Genomic DNA, 19,224 nt, shown 5'->3' with positions numbered 1-19,224 from the left:
GAACCAAGGCATTTGCTATGAAATTTCATCTCCTGTTAATGTTAGAAGTTACACACATAAAATCTCACCAACATGACCGGCCCAATGTGAGCTGAACAAACCAACAGACATGCCAAAGTGGACAAGGAAAAGTCTAGAAGGCCTCAACCCTACCAAAAATACAGACAACTGAGGAGAGTTGGGAGTAGGAGAAACAGCCCTCTCCAGAGAAGAGCATTCCAATAGGTTGTCCAGTGCCAAATGGTCAACCCTAAGAACAGACATACAAATAACATAATATGGACTAAATAGGTTCTATTTAGGAAGATATATGGATATATAAACATATATATGCATGCAATAACAATTAATGAATAAAGAGGCTATGGATTTGAAGGGGGTAGGGAGGAGTATGGGGGGCGTGGGTTAGGAAAGGGAGAGGAGAAATGTTATAATTAAATTGCAATCTCAAAACAAACAAACAAAAAAAAAAAAACCAAAAACCCAAAGAACTCATGGGTGGGGAGGTTGCAGACCTTAGGGGAGAACCTATTCCTGTTGCTTTACTAAGTAGACATGCCATCAAAGTTCATTTAGGTATCTATATCTATAGCCATAAAATGCAGCCATATTTAGCTGCTCTTTGCAATGGGCAATGGTTACTGCAGAGACTCAGATCTGTAGTAAAAGTCTAGACCATTCCAGCCTTTATAAAGAACTCTTACATATTACCAACAAAAAGACAACACAGACCAATTGGCAAATGGACAAAGGAATTAAAAACCTATTTCACCAGAGACCCACAAATACCAAAGAGCACATGAAAAGATCTTCAGCATTAAAGTCATTAGGGAACTGCCAATCAGAACCACAGCATGCCACCCCATACCCACTGGTGTGACCATAATTGTTCTTTTAGTGTTTGAAAGGGATGCAGAAAAATTGGAATCCTCAAAACTTAGCATGGGTACAAGACATGTGTAGCAATTAGGGGACAGTGTGTCTGGTCTTCAAAGGCAAGTAGAATTAACATGAGACCCAGCAATTCCATTCCCAACTCACACCCAAAAATTGTCAACAAGAGTTCAAACAAAAAAAACCTTCGCATGAATTTTCATTGGATGCTATTAGCATAAGTTAAAAGATCAAAACAACCCAGATATCTATCAGTAGCTATATGAACTAAATGCACTATATGCACACACTGGAATACTATTCAACTAGATAAAGGTACAAGCTGCAAGTACATGCCACAGTACAGATGGCCTTAGAACAGTATCATACAAGTAAAAGAAGTCAGACCCCAAAAGCCGCATACTGCTCCATTCCATTTATAGGAAAGATCAGAGACGGAGAGGCAGAGATGGCAAGCAGCCAAATGGTCTCTGAAGCAGGCTGAAGGGTGACGGCTCAGTGGGTGTTAGATTCATTTGGAGAAATGAGACTCTTCTACAGCTAGGCACTGGAGATGTGGCTGTGGTCAGTACTACCGAACTGTGTATCTTAGAATGGTTAAAAGAGGCAAGCTGAGAATGCATGTGTTCAGTCAAAATTACCAAGAAATAACTGTGCACCAAGCACCTGAAGCGTGCTGAGGTGCTGCTAGGAGGGAGAAGTGTGTGTTGGTGAGCAAGAGAGCAGAGAAGAACGTTGGGCCTCGGGGAGCCAGGGACTAGAGAGATGGTGGCCATGTATGGACCATTCTTCCAGTGGCGCAAGGTCATCAGTAACCTAGCAGGGGACTCAGGCAGCCTGGCTTCCACAGGCACCTCCCACCTGCCTTAGCAGCTGCCCCCTGCAGGCCGGACGTCCTCTCTCTGTCTTAAAGAAGGCATCATTATGCCAGCTCTGACGACCCAGAAAGGCATGTGGGGAACCAAGCAAGTAAATTACACTTTGCACAGGTCAGGGTTCCTAGAGAGAAAGTGCATGTAACTAGGCCTCACTTACCTGGGAGGGAGTGTGGACTGATACTGACCCTGACAAGAACCTGTGTTCATCAGATGTTTGCCTTGTACTGTTCGAAGCTCTCTCCTCTTACGTATTTACTTATCTAATCCACATGGCCCTGTCACCAGGGAAGAATCATGTCCATATGTCAAATGAGGAACAGAGAGATTAATCAAGTTACCCAATGACTCGCAGTGCCTGAGCTGAGGGTACATTGCACCATGCCTGACCCTGTACACATCCTGAGGGATGATTCTGCATCGCAGACACCCTCTCCCAACTCATTTTCTCTCTTCTCTCTTCTCTCCTTCTTTACTTTCCCACCTCTATGACATATGCTCCCTCCCCAACCACATCAAAGAGAACTGAGTGACTCAGAAAGATGCCAGTCCTGCCATTTTGTGCAGTGTGACCTCCTTGGGTCTCATTGTCTTACAAGGAGTATACTAATGGTATCTGCCGGACAAGGTCGCTAGGACACTACATGGGGTCCAGTGCGAGGTGTGCCCTTTTGCCCCAACCTCCCTTTGGGAGTGCTCTCAGGAATGGCGATGAAAAGGCCTGGGAGAGGAAGAAGCTTAGGAAGCATGAGGCAGGGTCTCTGCCCCCAGCTCAAGTGGTCAGTTCGGTTCTGTATGGCTCTGGCCTCAAGCTCAAGGCCACCGTGTGCCAGTTTCAGCTCGCGGGTCACACAAGACCAAGAGACCGGTGAAACTGGGACCGAACCTGATGGGGGTCTGCCCGCCTGAGTGTGTGTCTGCCCCATTTTATCCTTCTGTAATCCAGACAGCCTGCTCGAACAGGAGAGTCCATCATTCTGGGCCTCCACAGCTCCAGCTCCCACTGAAGGACACTAGGATGTCCTCTCTGGTCTCAGGCATGTCTGCAGCTGCTCCTGGGACCTGGGCTACCGCGCACGGGCACTCGGAAGAACAAACCAGCTATGATTCGCTGGCTCTTACTAGCCATTCTGAGACTTCCTGCTTCCTCTAAATAACCTAGAGACTGAGACAACACCCAGTCCCTTTTCTTACAAGACAGCCAGTCACAGCTCCGGGTGAGCAAATGATGTAACCGCACACCACCTGCAACCTAAAGCCTCCCACCTGGGAGTGCATTCTAGCACCTGTCTCCTCCTTTGCAGTCCCAGTTAGCCAAGATTCCATGCGGCCACCCTCGTTCTCAGTGAAGTCGATTGTATTTCCTGTCAAAAGATACCTAAAAGACCCACCCAATATTAGTCACAAAGGGCTGAACTGCACACCCAGCCACAGTAAGAGCTCAATCAATGTGTGTCACATTTCTTTCAAGCAGTAGTACGAGATCTGCAAAAGCCAGCTATTCAGAACACCACTAACTCCTTCCAAGCTTCATGTGACCTTTAACTCCACTTTCCAGCAGTTTGCCGTCAGTGGCACAGGGGGTCAGCGTTGAGTGAAGTTAATCCTTTGTCTAAGAGCAAGTCTGGAGAGAGCCCCGGGGACCCAGAGGCTTCTCCATTCCCTCCCCACATGGCCCAGCTTACAGTCCTCTCCCTGTACTGGCTGCTGGCACTTGGACACATGCCAGTGTGCCAGTGTCTTTGCTAAATGGGCTCCGCACTGACTCTGCTCCCCCAACCCAGAGGTTGGCCCTGAGACTCGGCCTTGGAGCTGACAGGGCTGCAGGATCAACTGTGGTTTCCCCTGAAGGAAACCACCCAGATGGGGGTTTGCCTAGGCAGCAAATCAGGTCAGCACACAGACACTTGGAGGGCGGGGCACACTGAGTTTTGCTCCGTGTCCTGTGGCTTTTGTCCAGAGTCCTTTCCCTCACACTCTGCCTACTCATTTCAGCCAAGAGAGTTCAAATCTGTCAACGTAAGATGTCTCAGAAGCATTCTCAAACTGGGTCTCCAATGGGACGTCTGTATCGGTCCGAGGGACTCACTGGTTTTAAATAGGAAAGTAAATGATGCCACACATAAGGCCATCCTCCCTTTGCTTGAGGACCTCTGTTCTCAAAGCTTCATTTAGTAGGGGAAACAGACAAAGGAAGTGACTCTGCTCACCAGTACCCACTTCTGTTCAATTTTCTAAATGACTAACAGGAAACCCCGGGGCAGAACACCACCCTTCGACTGAGTGCGATTGCTTATCTCTGTTCGTTTCTGACCAGGCTGAGGGAAGGCCCACTTGTTCCCACTCAAAGAGGCTCAGCCACTGTCAACATTTTGAGTATGCAATGGAAGAGGCCAAAAATCCTCTGGAACGGGAGCTGCTGGGGTGGCTTGGTGGGTCAAGTCCTCTACAGCCAAGCCTGATCACCTGAGTTCTGCCCCCAGTAAAAGTAACTCCCGTATGATGTCCTCCGACCTCCACATAGAGCCTTGACATTCACATACACACGCACAATGAACAAATAAACAAGCACCAGGCAGGCAAAGACAATTCAGAACAAGGGCCGCTGATATCATGGCCACTGACACAGGCAAGTGGGGGCGTTTACCCACAGCCTTGGTCCCCAGTCAACTTACAGACCCCCGTCTAGCCTCCTCACCACAGATGGTCCTGTCCCCTCCCCCGACCCATCACAGGTGTCTAGCTCCACACAGAGGACCTGAGCATTTCCTGTATCAAGTGCTACACCCAGGAACCCCAGCCTCAAGAAGTCAATGAGAGCCCATAAAGACGTTGTTCCCGCAGCTAAGGATCAAAGGGGTGTTTCCAAGGACTGGGGCCACCTGAGGCCACCAACTCCAGCAGGGACTCATATAGAAACCCCAGACTGGCAATCCTCAGAACAGCTATTGTGAGGCTTTGATGGGATGCCTATCAGCCTTGGAAATGGAGCCCACTGGTTCCACCCCAGTTCTTCCTGAAGATACTACAGTGTTCTGCTCATCAAGAATTCAAACCCAGGTGCAGGAGAGATGGCTCAGTGGTTAAGAGTACTGATCGCTCTTCCCAAGGACCTAGGTTGAATTCTCAGCACCCACGTAATGGCTCACAATCATCTCTAACTCAAATTCCAGAGGATCTGATGCCCTCTTCTGATGGCCTCCTCCCACCAGTCATGTAGGTGGTAAACAGACAGACATGCAGAGAAAACACTCATACACATAATTTAAAAACAAATCTAGAGAAATAAGGTAAAATTGAACGTCATTGTGATAGCCCTGTGACTCACAGATACCATAAGTGTCTTGTCTCTATGTCATGTACATGTTAGGAAATCAATATATTTCCCCTTGTTTATACAAGTGAGGAAACGAAGGCACAGGAAGAAGGGTACACACTTACCTATCAGAAAGAAAGCTAGATAGATTGGTAGACAGACAGACAGACAGACAGACAGGCAATCCAGATGTCTAAATTCTAGCCACAGCACACAATTTTCCAAGAAAGTGGTTGTTGGACATTTACCGAGTCTTGTCATAGGCCAAGCACAGACACTGTGACTTCCTTAAGGGACAGACACAGGGGCATCTCCTGGGTGCTAACTCCTGTTCTGAGAACCGAAGCTGTGGTGAGGGAGAAGACAAGCAAAGGCCTTTCATTCATGTCGCTTCATTTGATCATCAGGGTAACTCTCCAAAGTATTGTCACCCATCTAATACAAGAAACCCAGCACCTCACAAAGACTAGGATGTAATTCAATGGTAGAGCACCAGCTTAGCGAGTGACGTGTGATGCCCTAGCCAAATGGGAGGGGAAAGGAGGGGAAAGGAGAGGGGAAGGAAGGATTTGTCTGCCGTCACACCACTAGAAAGCCGTAGAAAAGTGATTCTCAACCTTCCTAATGCTGAGACCCTTTAATACACTTCTTCATGTTGTGGTGACCTCCAACCGTAAAATTATTTTGTTCCTGCTTCTTATAATTTTGCTATTGTTATAAATCATAATGTAAACATCTGATATGCAGGATATCTGATATGTGACCCTCAGTGGGTCATGACCCACAGGTTGAGAACAGCTGCTATGGAAGGTAGATTTTGAACTCAGCAGATTCCAAAGACCTTGCTTCTCTGACCAGCTCATTCTTGACATCATGACTTATTCTGTACACACTAGACTTGTTCATATCCTGTCTTCCCTGAAGCTCAAGGATGCTGACTTCCCAATGCCAAGAACATCACTTGGCCTACAGTAGATGTATAGTAATATTTACTGGGCTCTGCATGAATACCTGTTGAAGGGATGGGGTGTGAATGAAGACAAAGGACAGGTAAGTCTTTTCTTGAATATCTTGAGATTGTTTCAAGAGATGTTGACCCAGCACAGCTGCTATCAAGTGCACTTCAGGATGAGTCTGGACCTCATTTGAGGCTCTGGCATTTGCTGACATGGTTGAAAACAAAAGCTGCAGCCAACACCAAGTGTTAATAGAGTTTAGACAAGTTGCTGTATAAGAGGAACAAACCCAATCGGGGAAAGAGAGAGAATGCAATAGGCCAAAGCTCACTTCTAGAGCCTGAGCTGGGCTTTGGAGGGCTTCCCCATTGGAACAGAACCAATAGGCACATCGCTAGGGTCAAGTGTGTAGTGCATTCAGTGACACATACGAGGCATGTGCCAGAGTCCGTGGGCAGGGACAATACCGGAGCAACACCCTGATAGAGAGAGCTCCAGAGAGGGCAACTGCAGGGACTAGCAGAGCCCCAAACCCACACGCAATGCAGCAAATGACTTGCAATGGTGCCCAGCCTGGGAGACAGATGGAGGGGAGGGGAGGAAGAGGAAGAAGAGGCAAGAGGGAAGAGAAAGAAGAGAGAGCAGAAGGGCAAGAGAATGAGACAGATAATCAAAAAAGGGGGGGAGGGGAGAAGTTCCCTCACCAGACCCCAGAGAACCACAGCTCCCCTCCACTAAATCTTTGCCATACAACTGTTGATGGGTGTTAAGTGTTTTCTCTACTTTACAAATCAGGAAACTGAGGCAGTGCAAGATTAAGCACAAGGTGCTGTGGTGAGGAAGGAGCCAAGCCAGGATTTCTCTGCAAGCAGACTGGCCTCAGAGATTTGATCTCCACCCCTGCATACTCCACCTCTTACAAAGATGGGTCTGTCATCTGAGCTATTCGGGGAGGGGGGGGCTCCAAGGCCCTCACTGGGTCATGACAACAGGCCTTGGGCCTACACATCATTGTGTAGTCTTCGGTGAGCCAAAGTGATCCCACCTAGGCAATAGAAATTAAGGTGGGACTCCAATGATGAGTTCTCTAATCCAGAGCTCCTCGGTTGGGGGTTGTTTTCCCCTCCAGTAGTATTCATCTTTGCCCTAATTTGGGGCCAGGTAGAAGGCTGAATGTACCTTCTAATAGGTAGAGGCCAGAGATACTGCTTAACCATCCTATACGGTTTACACATGGACTGAGCATGTACCATGAGCTCACACCCTGGAGGTGGTGCCTCGATGACGCAACACTGGAAATGGTAGAACCTTCAAGAGGCAGACCCCAGTGGAAGGGGTTAGGTCACTGAAGCATTGCATTTGGAAATGAGACTTATTTGTTCCCCAGAGAAAGTTGTTATTAAAAGTGCCACCTGGTCCCTTCCCAGTCTCTGGCTTCTCTTTGCTTGTCTCTGCTCTGACCACTGGGGCTCAGGTGACCCTGAGGTCCTCACCTGCTGCTGAGTAGACAAAGCCAATGATCAGTCTCAGATTTTCACCTACTAAACTGTGACCTACACAAACCTCTCTTCTTTGTAAGTATTCTGCCTTGAGCATTTTGTTAAAGCAACAGAAAAATGGACTGATACACAACTGTATAATGGAAGAGATAGCCCTGTATCAAAGAATCATCCCTGACTCACAGCATCAGCTGGACCAAGATGGGTAAATCCTGCTTAGAACATGATGTGGACGTTCCCACAGCATAGGCATCCACGCCCTCGTACAGAGCCTTACTTTCACCTACAACTATAGAGTTAGAAAGAAGGACTACAACAAAATCACCCACATCAGCCCTCTTTACAGAAATTCAGAGTCTCTGGCAATCTGGTGATCCTGCAGGTTAGAGATGTAAATGGCTCTGGTTCTCCTGGATCCACACATAGGAGAAGCAAGGAGCTGTGTGGGCACTGAACTGCCAAGCTGCCAGGCACAGCAGCGGTGGGCTCTCAGAGGGCAGAAGGCGCTCGGAGGGAAGTGAGACTAGAGCTGGGGAGGAGCAGAGCACAGGCAGGGGCAGAGGAAAAGGGGTGGGAGGGTGGCGAGGGCAGGGAGGCGGGGGAAGCCGGTGTGATGTGTGAGGACACTGCGGGGCCGTCTTAACGGAGTTCCAGGGTGTGAACAAGTGGCCTTGGTCCAGTGGCCAACTGCAAGGGCTCAACATCAAAAAGGAGTTCAAGAGCTGTAGCTCTCAAAGGAAGGAAAGGGTGGGCTGAGAAGATGGAGGCAAGATGGGTAACTCAGTCCATCTGAACCTTGTGAGGCCCGGAAATGGGAAAACTTCGAATTCTACCTCCCTGGTCCCTCCCTCATCCATCCATCTATTTACCCATTCATCCACCTATCAGTCCATCCACGTACCCATCCATCTACTCATCCTTCTGCACATCCATGCATCCAATCAACAACTAAAGAAGCATCTTACACAATTCCACCAGGCAGAGGGTCAGTCTTGCCTTGTTGGAGCTCAGAGTCTATGAAGGGTCCTGGACAATTCAACAGAAGACGGCAGCAGAATGTGATGGGAGTGATATCGGGAGTCAGGGTAATGCAAAGCAAGGGGTCCACTAGCCCAGCCTGAGAAACAGGAGATTAATAGTAACTGTGTTGCTATTTGCTGCCTCCTGCAGAGATTTACTGCGGGACTGCAGTCCCCAAGGCAGGGATGCTGTATCCACTATTCATTCCCAACAGGGGCTGCTGGACTGATCTGAATAGACTGTGAAAACCCTTTTCTGGCTGGTGGCAGCTCCTGAGTCCAAGAATTCATACTTTGGAACAGAGAGCCTTGGCTGTATCCATTGCAGCACTTTACAGAGTGGGAACACACCACACTTTCTCAGGAACCCTGACTAGCTTCCAGAGATGGGAATGACTGAATGATAACACAGACTGCACATGCGCATGCTTTCTGGAAAGATGGGCCAGCAGCTTCTGCTGGGTTCTCAAGGGAACCCACTGTTAAACAATTGATTCTCTGCCCTCCCATTCTTCCTATTACTCTTGGGCTGGATGGATTCAGAATGAATCTCCAATGGAGCTCTTCCCTCAGAGTGGATCACCTACTGGGAAAGGCAATTTATATTTACATAATTCATAGACAATGTGTGCCCCAAAAGCCCATGGGTTGGCAATGTTATCCCCAAATTTTTGTATTAGGATTAGATGACATTTTAAGCGTAGACCCCCAAGATATCATGAGTAACTTTAAACAAAGAATTGAGTTAGTACACATGCTCTGTCTCATCGTGTGGTATCCTCCACCATGTTAATAAGCAGCAAGAACTCTCAGTAGATGTTGAGAAGATGCCCATGCCAAGTTGTCAGCCTTCCCAGCCTCAAAAAACACGAGCTAAATCGACTTCTATTCCTAAATAATTACCCAGGCTATGTGTTCCATTATAGCAATAGAAAGTGGGCCGTGGTGCAGGCGAAAAGTGACAAAGCAGAAGAGCTGAGGTGTGATTCCAAAAGGACCTACATCGAGCTGGAAACCTTTCTCCACCTCAGTCTCCTCACCTGTAAAGGTAAATTTTTTTAAAAAGTCCACCTCCTGGGGGCTGGTGAGGTTGGGATACAGTAACACACACCTTTGGAAACACACCACACTGTGAAAGGGTGAGGCAACTCCCTATTTATAAGGAGGTTGGTGATAACTTAGATCCAGAATGAGGAGAGAAATCCCATACACTGTTCTGGCACTTTCGGTTGTTCATGCCAGAAGCCTTAGGACCACCCTGGACTCCACTTTGTTTCTCATACCCATGTCTAATCTACGAGGAAAACCCACTTGCTCTGCTTACACTACATCTGTCCAGAAGTGAGGCCCATGTCAGTACACCTACGGCCACCTTCATATTGAGCCACTGCCCCTTCATATCTAGGTCACTGCTACAACTGTTTCACCAGCCTCTCTGCTATGACACTTAGCTCCCTTTTTGTCACATCCCATGAAACTGTCAGCCCAAGTGTAAGATGTGGCACTTCTCGATTCTGCTCCAACCCCTGAAATACCTCACCCCATCTTCCATCAACTATAAAGTCCCCGTGATACCCACACATCATTTCTCCCCATGACCACTTCCCACAGAATCCATCCTTACACTTCCACCCCTGATCCAGCCACCCTGGCCTCCTACACATCAAAGGGACTTCCTCCTTGAGGCATCATTTGCCCTGTATCTGCTTTCCAACCAGAATATTCTTCCCTTAGAAAACCCCTTACTGCTGCAGCCACTTGCCAGGTGTGATGGTTTGAATGAAAATGGACCCTAAAGGCTCATGTGTTTGAACGCCTGGTGCTTAGCTGGTGGAATTGCTTGGGAAGGATTAGGGAGGATGGCATTGTGGGAGGGGGTGTGTCACTAGGGGTGGGCTTTGAGGTTTCAAAAGCCCACACCAATCCCAGTTAGCTTTCTCTCTCTGCCTCCAACTTGGAGATCGGGCTGCAAGCTCTTAGCTACTGCTCCAGCACCATGTCTGCACGACTTCTGCCATGGTCCCTGCTGTGATGATCATGGATTCTAATCAGATGGAACCATGAGCCCCAAAGCAAATTCTTTCTTTTATAAGTCACCTTGGTTATAGTGTCTCTTCAGAGCAATAGAAAAGTAACAGACACCAGGCAAAACCTCAGCATTTAGCTGGATCCATTGTTGTCACTGCAGCAGCTGATCGTGCCTGTCAGGGTGTCTCAGGGTCTGCCCCCCACATGTCACCCTCTGCCATGTTATAATGCAGCAAGAACCCCAGTCTCTTGGTCTCTTTGATATAGTGTAGCCTTTGACCTAAGGGCCGTGTGTTGTCAGAACTCTGAATTCTCTGAGCAGTTGTTGGAGAGAAATCTGCAACAGTATCCATCCTCATGTCAGTCACATCCCACTCCTCCAGGCCCAGTTTCTGCCACTGAAATTAAACCAGTGCAGAAGCCAGCAGCATCTTTGTTGGGGCAGGGAGAGAACGGATGTACTTCTCTGAGAACAAAACACAGAATGTCTTTAGCGGCTCACTGACTCAGCCTGACTACTGTTCAATTCACACCAATTACAGGAGGGAGGGAGGGAGGGAAGGAGGGAGGGAGGGAGGGAGGGAGGGAGGGAGGGAGGGAGGGAGGGAGCAAGTGCCTATTAGAGGGGACATTTGAGGTGTCTCTGCACAGATTCCTCTAGAGGTGGGTGACAACAACAAACATTATCATCCCACATTTGCTCAGTATATGCTGCCAAATACAGACCGGGTGCCTATGCGTGATTGATGATTAAAGGCCTTTGAGCTTTAAAAGCAGCAGCAAATCCAGACATCCAGAAATGAGCAGAACATTATGGCTCTACACTTCCTGTCTCAAAATACAGCAAAACCACCGAAGATGCTGGACTCAGGAGAAAGCAGAATTTGAGAAATGCACCTTTCACCAAAGCTCCTTCAGACGTAGACATGGTGGTTGGAGCCAAGCTGGATATTGACTCATGAGGCTCCCATATATTCAGGTAGTAGGATGATCTTACATGGACCTAATCAATCAACCTAAAGGGTTCATCTAAACGACCCCGAGTTGCTGGAACATCACAAAGGAGGCCAGGCACCAAAGAATTAGCATTGGAAAGGAACTGCATTTTTCAGTCCTGTGTTTCTGTTACACCAGACAAATATTTGGGAACTGGTCCCAAGACACAGTTATCCTCTTTTCCCAAGATGCCCCCACTCAGAGATCTGCTCTGATGGTCCATGCTAAAACTCTTCTCCACAATATACTCATCCATGGACAATCATTCATTTATTTCAACAGAACACGGCACAGTTTCTAACTATATGCCTGTGATTGACCCACAAAGTCCCTTTGTCTTCATTACCAGCTATAAGCTCCTAAAGCCTCGGTGACTAACATGATGCCTGGGACTTGGGAAATGTCAAGCAAATATGCAGGAAATAAATAAAGAATGAACTAGTGAGTGAGCAGCTGAGTGACAAGTTTCCTGTTGCCTTGCCGACTACAGGAGTGGAGCCGACTCCTCTGAAGGAGTGCTCACTCTAGCTGTTAGTGAAGCACGTCACATGTTTGCCTCCTATGCAGACAGCATCCTCCCCTCCACACACCTCTAGCTAGAAGAGTAACAAGTCAGTGACTTGACTATAGCCATCAGAAATTGAACCAGCAGGGGCCGCACCCTGAGTAAAGTGGAGCCCGTTCTTAGGCTGACAGTGACTTGGGTGGCCTTTTTAAAAATCAAAACAAAGTATTTATTAAGAAGCAATAACATTATTTTGCTGTTTTGATTGATTTTATGAGAGGGGTTTTGTTTCAGTAAATACAGACTTTGAAATAAATGCTTTGAGTTCCTACGTATGATATTCAAGATAACAATAATTTCTGTGCTAGTATAAGATTTGGTTTTGCTCTTTCATAGATTTTAAATTAAAATATAATTACATTAGTTTCCCTTTCCCTTTCCTGTCCAATCCTCTTGAATCAACCCCTTGCTCCCTCTCAAAATCGTGGCCTGTTTTACGGGTTGTCATTTTGTAAAGATGGAACAGGCCACCATTCTGTCCCCTCTTGGGACACAGAAGATTCACTGGATGCCAAAACACAAAGTTATACAGATTTCAGGCAGGGTCATGATGGGTTGCTAGAGAATACCAAAATTAAGAAAGAGTGAAGGAACCAGAGGGAGGTGATGAGGATAAACCAGAGAACAGAACTGAGGTCTTTAGAGAGGCTGGGAAGCCAGGAAAGGAGGCCTATGTTTTCAGGGCTCTCAAGTTCATGACCTTTAGGAGGCCTGACTGCTCATACTTCCTGAATTTCTAGGTGATTTTCTTGAACCTTAAAATTCATCACTTGCCCACACATCACACATACCTAAAATGAAATATTTGAATGAATATTATCCTTCATTATAAGAGCCCAGGAGGGGAGGAAAAAACAAACAAACAAACAAAAAAAAAAAAAAAAAAAAAAAAAAAAAAACAGCCCAAACCAGCTCTGTCCCAAACCAGCTCTGTCCAAGGTTCCGGGCTCTAAGCGTCTCCACAGCCTTGAACTAGGAAGTAGACAAAAAACCCTTCCATATCCTTCCCACTGAAATAGAGGAAAGAATCCCTCTCTGTTTCTGCAGACCCCATTAGGATTTGAGTCTTGTCCCAACCCTTTAAAACAGAGTGACCTCAGTGTCCTAATTCCCACTATCCTAGAATGTGAATTCATGTCAAAATATGGTCTTTCCGGAAGTAATCAAGTTAAAATAGGTCACTATGTTTTCCTCTAATCCAATAGGATTCAGTGTTCTCATTAAAAAAGAAAAGGTGGGGACATACTGACACAGGGGGAATGCCAGGTGATGATGGAGGTGATGTACTGATGAGCCAAGAAATACCCCAAAATGACAGCCATCACCAGCACCTGCAAAAGAGGCTCAGGGAAGATCATTCCTCACCTCTCAGCTGGAGACAAGTTGTAAGGACAAACATCTCACCTTTAAGGAATCAAAATACACCATCCCTCAATTATGCCACTTTAATTTGGTTATTTTAAGTAGAAGAAAGTGAGGCTCAAGAACTGCAAAAGGAAGCTTCGGAGGGCCACTCCTTATATGAGAAAAATCAGGTAGTTAGAAAAACAGGACAGTCATAAATGCTCGCCCACAGAGGCCTTTTGTGGCCATGAAAACCATAGAAAGTTGGCTCCAAGACAGGCTTCACTGAGTGAGAGTCCCGATCCTGAGTCAGCCTCCATTGGAAGCCCATACCCATTCCTTTTATCCAGGCACTTCTCTGAGATTCTACTCTCCCCTTGTGGAGCTGCCATATAAGGGCATGTTCAAAGCAGCCCTGAGATGCTCCTTCCTGGATGCTCCCTGCACTAGCATGATGTGCATGTTAACCACCTTCTGCTCATTTTGCTCCTGTTCATCTGTCCTTTGTTTGTATTTACAGGGCACTAGCCAAGAAAGGGAGAGAAAGGAGATGTTCTTCCCCTCCCTAGGAGCATAAGAGAGGCGCCATACAAATTTGCCTAAGGGGCCCACTTCAGGGCAAACATATTTTTTCTATCCTAGCTCTCAATCTGAAGACTCTGCCTTGAGGCCTCACTTATAATCCCTGACCGCCATGGCAGAGACCACACATGATCTATTATGGACTTAACTGTGTCTCCTTAAAACATAAAGGCTAGAGTCCTAATCTCTACTGTTCTGGAAGAGAGCTCTATCTGCAGCAAGTTCTTGAAGAGCTGAATAAATTAAAATGAAGCCCCTTATTGTGAGGCCCTAACCTAACCTATTCTGACCAATGTTCTTTGTGTGTGTGTGTGTGTGTGTGTGTGTGTGTGTGTGTGTGTGTGTGTGTGTTTATTAAGAGATTTTCTATTTATTTTACATACCAACCACAGATTCCCCTCACCTCCCTCCTCCCGCCTCCCAGCCTTCCCCCCAAACCCCACCCATTCCCACCTCCTCCAAGGCAAGGTCTCCCATGGGGAGTCAGCAGAGCCTGGCACACTCAGCTGAGGCACTGAGCAATGTTCTTATGAGGAGATGAAGGGGCAGCGAAGGTGTGCATGCCAAGAGGGCAGCCAAGGGAAAAGGCAGTAAATCAGTAAATGGCCCTCTGCCAATCAACTAGAGGCCACAGAAGACCCACCTTCCTAGCAGCTTTGATCTTGGGCTCTCGGCTTCCAGAAACATGAGAAAATGAATCTTGTCGTGTGAGTCACTATTTTATCTATAATACCATTCTTTCTTGCTTGCTTTGGGAGTGAAATTACTAAATGTTAGCTGAGTACCTGGCTGACTGTTGTTATACAGACTACATTTCCCAGCTCTTCTTGCAGGTAGGTTTGGTCAAATGATTAGGTCTTAGCCCATAGGCTGGAAGAGGAAATGCCAAGTCTACCTTCAGATAAGTGTTCTTAAAGGGAAAAGCCATGCCTTCCATGTTCCTTTATCATTCTTGATGACTGCCAAAGGAACCCAATGGCTGCAGCTTCTGCAGGCAGCCTGATTCAAGAGGCAGAGGGGGCATCCCAAGAAAGCAGCATGGAAGACATAATGGACTGATCTACCTCTCCTCTCCTCTCACAGCATTTCTGGATCAAGGCTTCCAAGAGCAGGAAACCGTGGCTGGTAAATACAAGAAGGAAACTAATGGGAAATGGGTGTCATTCAATCAAGTCCACCTTGGAACCACCGTTCTTTGGATTTTGTGAGCAGCAAAATGAATGTGTACCTCAATCAATCCACTATTTTAGAGGTTCACTTTTACCTGCAGTCAGATTTAAGCCCAACTGACACCATTTTCTCTGTCTCCCTTCTCCCTCCATCCCTTCCCATACCTCTTCCAAGAAAAAAAAAAATCATCACTGACCGGAGTCTCACACAGATTGAAAAGCCAAAACCATGCTAATTTTAAGTGGATTTAAGTGAGACCGACCAATTAGACAGAGACTCACAGAAATATTACCCATTGCCATGCCAGTCTATGTTCAATCCCTGCCCATGTCTCAACTGCTTTTATTGGCTTCTTACATGGGACACTCCCATTTAAAAGCCCAAGAACCACAGAAGGAAGTCCAGACAGGTAAGTCCCTTCCCCTCTAACCGTAAGTAACCTTCTCTCCTGGGCCTTTTCTCTACAAACATCTACTAAAACCAAGTCAGATGTCTTGCTTGATCCAATTGCTGTGCACAAGCTTTCTACTTTTATCCATGACATCCTCCTTCAAGGGCCCCTCTGATACAGTAAAGAATGCCTATAATACTTAAAGCCTGAAGTGTTAGGGCCATGGAATCTAAGAGCCAGCTTCACTATCACCAAATCACGTGAACTTGGGGTCTTCCCCTGTAAAATGGGAATAATAATACACTCTCTCACATAGACATTTCAAAGCCAGAGATGAGAATGGGCCTCGAAAATTTAAACCACTACCCTCTTACTAGGAGCAACTGTTCTGAAGCTGGCATTGGGACCATCATTCTGTCTCTCTTGATTCTGCAGCTGCTCATTTTAAGGTGAGTCCCTTGATCTTGTATTACAGGGTGCTTTATAATTATCACTCCAGGTAGTCCCCAGAACAATCCCATCAGACCTGCGACATCATCATCATCATCACTTCATTATAGATGAAGAAACAAGTGTAGATTTGAACTTAGGCCTGATGTCACAACCCAAACAAACTTCTAACCTTCTTCAAACTCCTTGAGGCAGAGGCTGTGCTCTCTTATTTTGTAAGTACACTGCCTTGCCTGGGAAGAGTCTACTCCACTTCTACCCCAGGCCTTTCTAGAGCTCTGATAAGGTCCTGTGCCAAGGCTGCAGCAGGAACAGGAAATAACCTGGTGCAGATTGTCTGCTGCCCACTAGACCTCAAGGTGGCCAAGAGAGCACCTGGTTCCGTTGATGAAGGGTCTTCAGCAAGGGACATCATCACCCCTTTCAATGAGGCCACAAGGACAGCTAACGACACCCATTCTGAAGAATGAATCAAGTGGAAAAGCACCCAGAGAGGGCCCAGCTGTCTTAACTCCTCACACAATTCTAGCTTTTTGTCTTCCTCCAAGTCCTTATGCCCCCCCATTTCCAGTGTCCTTCACAAAGGAATGCTATGGACTAGGAAAGTGTTACCACCTGGACTTAGAGTGAGGAAACAAGAACATGGTCTAGATGTGGCTTCCGTTTACCCTGTACCAAACCATTGCCTCTTTTCACAGCAGGTGCTAAGAGCCCTTGCTTTCAGACATACTTCTCCAGGGCCCCTTTCATCCCCAGGACACAAGGGTTCCTCCACCCACACGCCCTGCCCACCTCACAGTCCCTCTGTTCATGTGTCCATTGCTAGCAGGGCACCTCCAGCTGGAAAAGGCAGAGCTGGAGAAGCTTCAAAGCTTTAAGGAGGCCTTTACTGAGTCTAGTTCAAACTTCCCATTTTACAGATGGAGAACCTGAGGCCCCTTGCAGATATAACTTGTCTGTTCTCTGGTAGGTACCTTTCATCTTAAAGTGCCAAATGCTTGTCCGTGGGTGGATAGATCTGAGCACCCACAAAGTAGCCATTCTTAAGTTGTGGCCCAGGAACACGAACACACACACACACACACACACACACACACACACACACACACACACACTCACACCTGAATCTATAACTCCCACTTCTGAGTTCCCTCGGGCATGGCCTGTTGAATTGTCCATTCTTTGGTGGGATCTGTAATCCGGCAATGTGGAAATCCCCTACATGAACTTTAAATTTGCACTTAGAGTTTGGGAGGATTGCATCACCGATGCCACTTAGAGTCACAGTACCTGACACCTCCCTTCCCCCCAGCCACCACTTCCGCCCCCAATTTGAAGCAGAGGCCTCTGGGAGCTTAGACGGCTGAAGCTCTCTTCTCAGAGAGCCTCAGATAATCTGACAGGAACCATTCTCTCAGAGGTTCTCCAGGGACCCTTGGCTTCAGCCCTGCTCCAAACTGGATGCTTGGGATATTGGAGCAGATCAGGGGTCACCTGACTCAGAGAAACAGGCAGAGCAAACCAGCAGTTGGTGCGGCTTTGGAGATGGGTAGAGGGAGCCATGGTGGCTTCAAGATCGACAGATGGAGAGTGCTCTATGCCCTGCAAAGCCTGACACACAGGGCTGAACATCAAAAGGTCAACAGCAACACCTCATCTTGAGGATGCGGTGAGTGCTTGGGAGAGGCTGAAGGAAAGGATACCCTTTCTCTGCCCCCATTTTCTCCTTTAACCCAACGGCCGCAGCAGCCGGAGAGAAGCACTGTGTCCCAGACCCGAGTTTGCATGGCATGTCCTGCCCTCAGCCATGCTGCACATCCCATCACATCCACCTGCGTGGTGAAGCCTCCAGCCACCTGCCCTCCTCCGCGCAGAAAGCCCAGTGCCCACACCTACCCACACCGTGCCGCTCCTTGTCAGTTTTGCGCCAGGGGGCCATGGCCAGACGGGAGCCTTGAGAGTCTCCTGTTCTCTAGTGGAGAAGCTGGCTGGGGTGGCTAGGCTCCTTGCAAGGGCCCCACTTCCTTCCTCTTTTTAAACTCTCGCTCTCTCAAGGTCCGCCTTCCTCTCCTCTGGGTTCTCACCCCCCCTCCCCCTTCTACTCCTGCAGGGACACACGATTTTGCGATTTTGCCGATTGCTAGAAGGCTGCCCGCAAAAGTTAGAGCCCACCCTCAATTTGTCTCTTCCCCGGGTAAACGGCTACAAGCCGGACAGGTAGTTAAAGCCAACCCAGACCACCAAGTGCAGTTTCCCAGACTTCTGAACCCCGTGAGTGACTAAACATGAGCTTTGTGGGCTGATCATCATCTCTCTGTGATTCGGTTTTTCATTTGGAAGACAGGACGTGAGTGCCTCCTCCTCCTCCACATGCTTTTCCTGAGGATTAGAGAAGACCGTGTCACAGCGGGTGACACACTAAAGATGGAGAAGTCACTTTAGTTAGCATCCTTGCTGCACCATGGACCCAGTGGAGAATCTGATGAAAGCTTAGGACGCTCCCCTCTAACCCTACTCAAGCACACCATTGGCTGACAGCGCCAGGAGATCAAGGGCATCCTCATCACCAGCAAGAGCCAACTGGGAAAGACATAGAGAGGGTGGCTCATACAGACATTTCCCCACAAAACTTGAATTTCGCTCTTGGAATAGACTATCCGAAAAAGAAAAATATCTCTCAGGGATACGCTAATAGTGATCTAAGTCTTCTTGAATTTTCTATCTCTATTACCATTTCTCATAATGCCTTTCTGCCCTACTCCAGAGACATTAGGAAAGACTAGGCAATATCACCACTGACAGCTAGCTATCACAAAATACCACCTTTCTTTCATTTTAATGTATTGACTTTTCAGTTTTCTAACAGCACAGGTTAGGTGCATCTGTCATGTGAATTTTTCCTAGGAACACATGAACCCTCTACTCACCCTGGACAGGGTGCTAAGGACAGACCATAGCAATGATTCTTCTCAAGTCTAGGTAGGCAAACTAAAGTTTGTTGGGCTTGCTTATTAGTGCACAGCTGAGGGGTTACTCACAGGAGCATGGGTGACTCCCAAAACAGCCGCATCACTAAAATGTCTCACCCCAGCATGCATGACCACTTCCCTATAACTGCATAGGTAGTCTCTTAGTTAAT

At 47.3% G+C, this 19,224-nt stretch overlaps 1 protein-coding gene across 1 annotated transcript in view; it reads right to left on the bottom strand.

The window, feature by feature from the left end:
• Dock2 (dedicator of cytokinesis 2) overlaps nucleotides 1-18,137 on the bottom strand; it is a 408,847-nt gene extending 390,710 nt beyond the window's left edge. The window contains exon 1 of the mRNA XM_015997613.3: nucleotides 17,982-18,137. Within this exon, the coding sequence (XP_015853099.2) occupies nucleotides 17,982-18,024 (43 nt within the window). The 5' untranslated portion in view covers nucleotides 18,025-18,137. The remainder of the gene's footprint in view (nucleotides 1-17,981) is intronic.
• Between the last annotated feature and the right edge of the window lie 1,087 nt (nucleotides 18,138-19,224).

The sequence above is a fragment of the Peromyscus maniculatus genome, chromosome 8, assembly GCF_049852395.1.
Source record: "Peromyscus maniculatus bairdii isolate BWxNUB_F1_BW_parent chromosome 8, HU_Pman_BW_mat_3.1, whole genome shotgun sequence".
Lineage (NCBI taxonomy): Eukaryota > Metazoa > Chordata > Mammalia > Rodentia > Cricetidae > Peromyscus > Peromyscus maniculatus.
The sequence above is the reverse complement of the archived record's forward strand: the minus strand, read 5'-3'. Positions and strand labels throughout refer to the sequence as shown.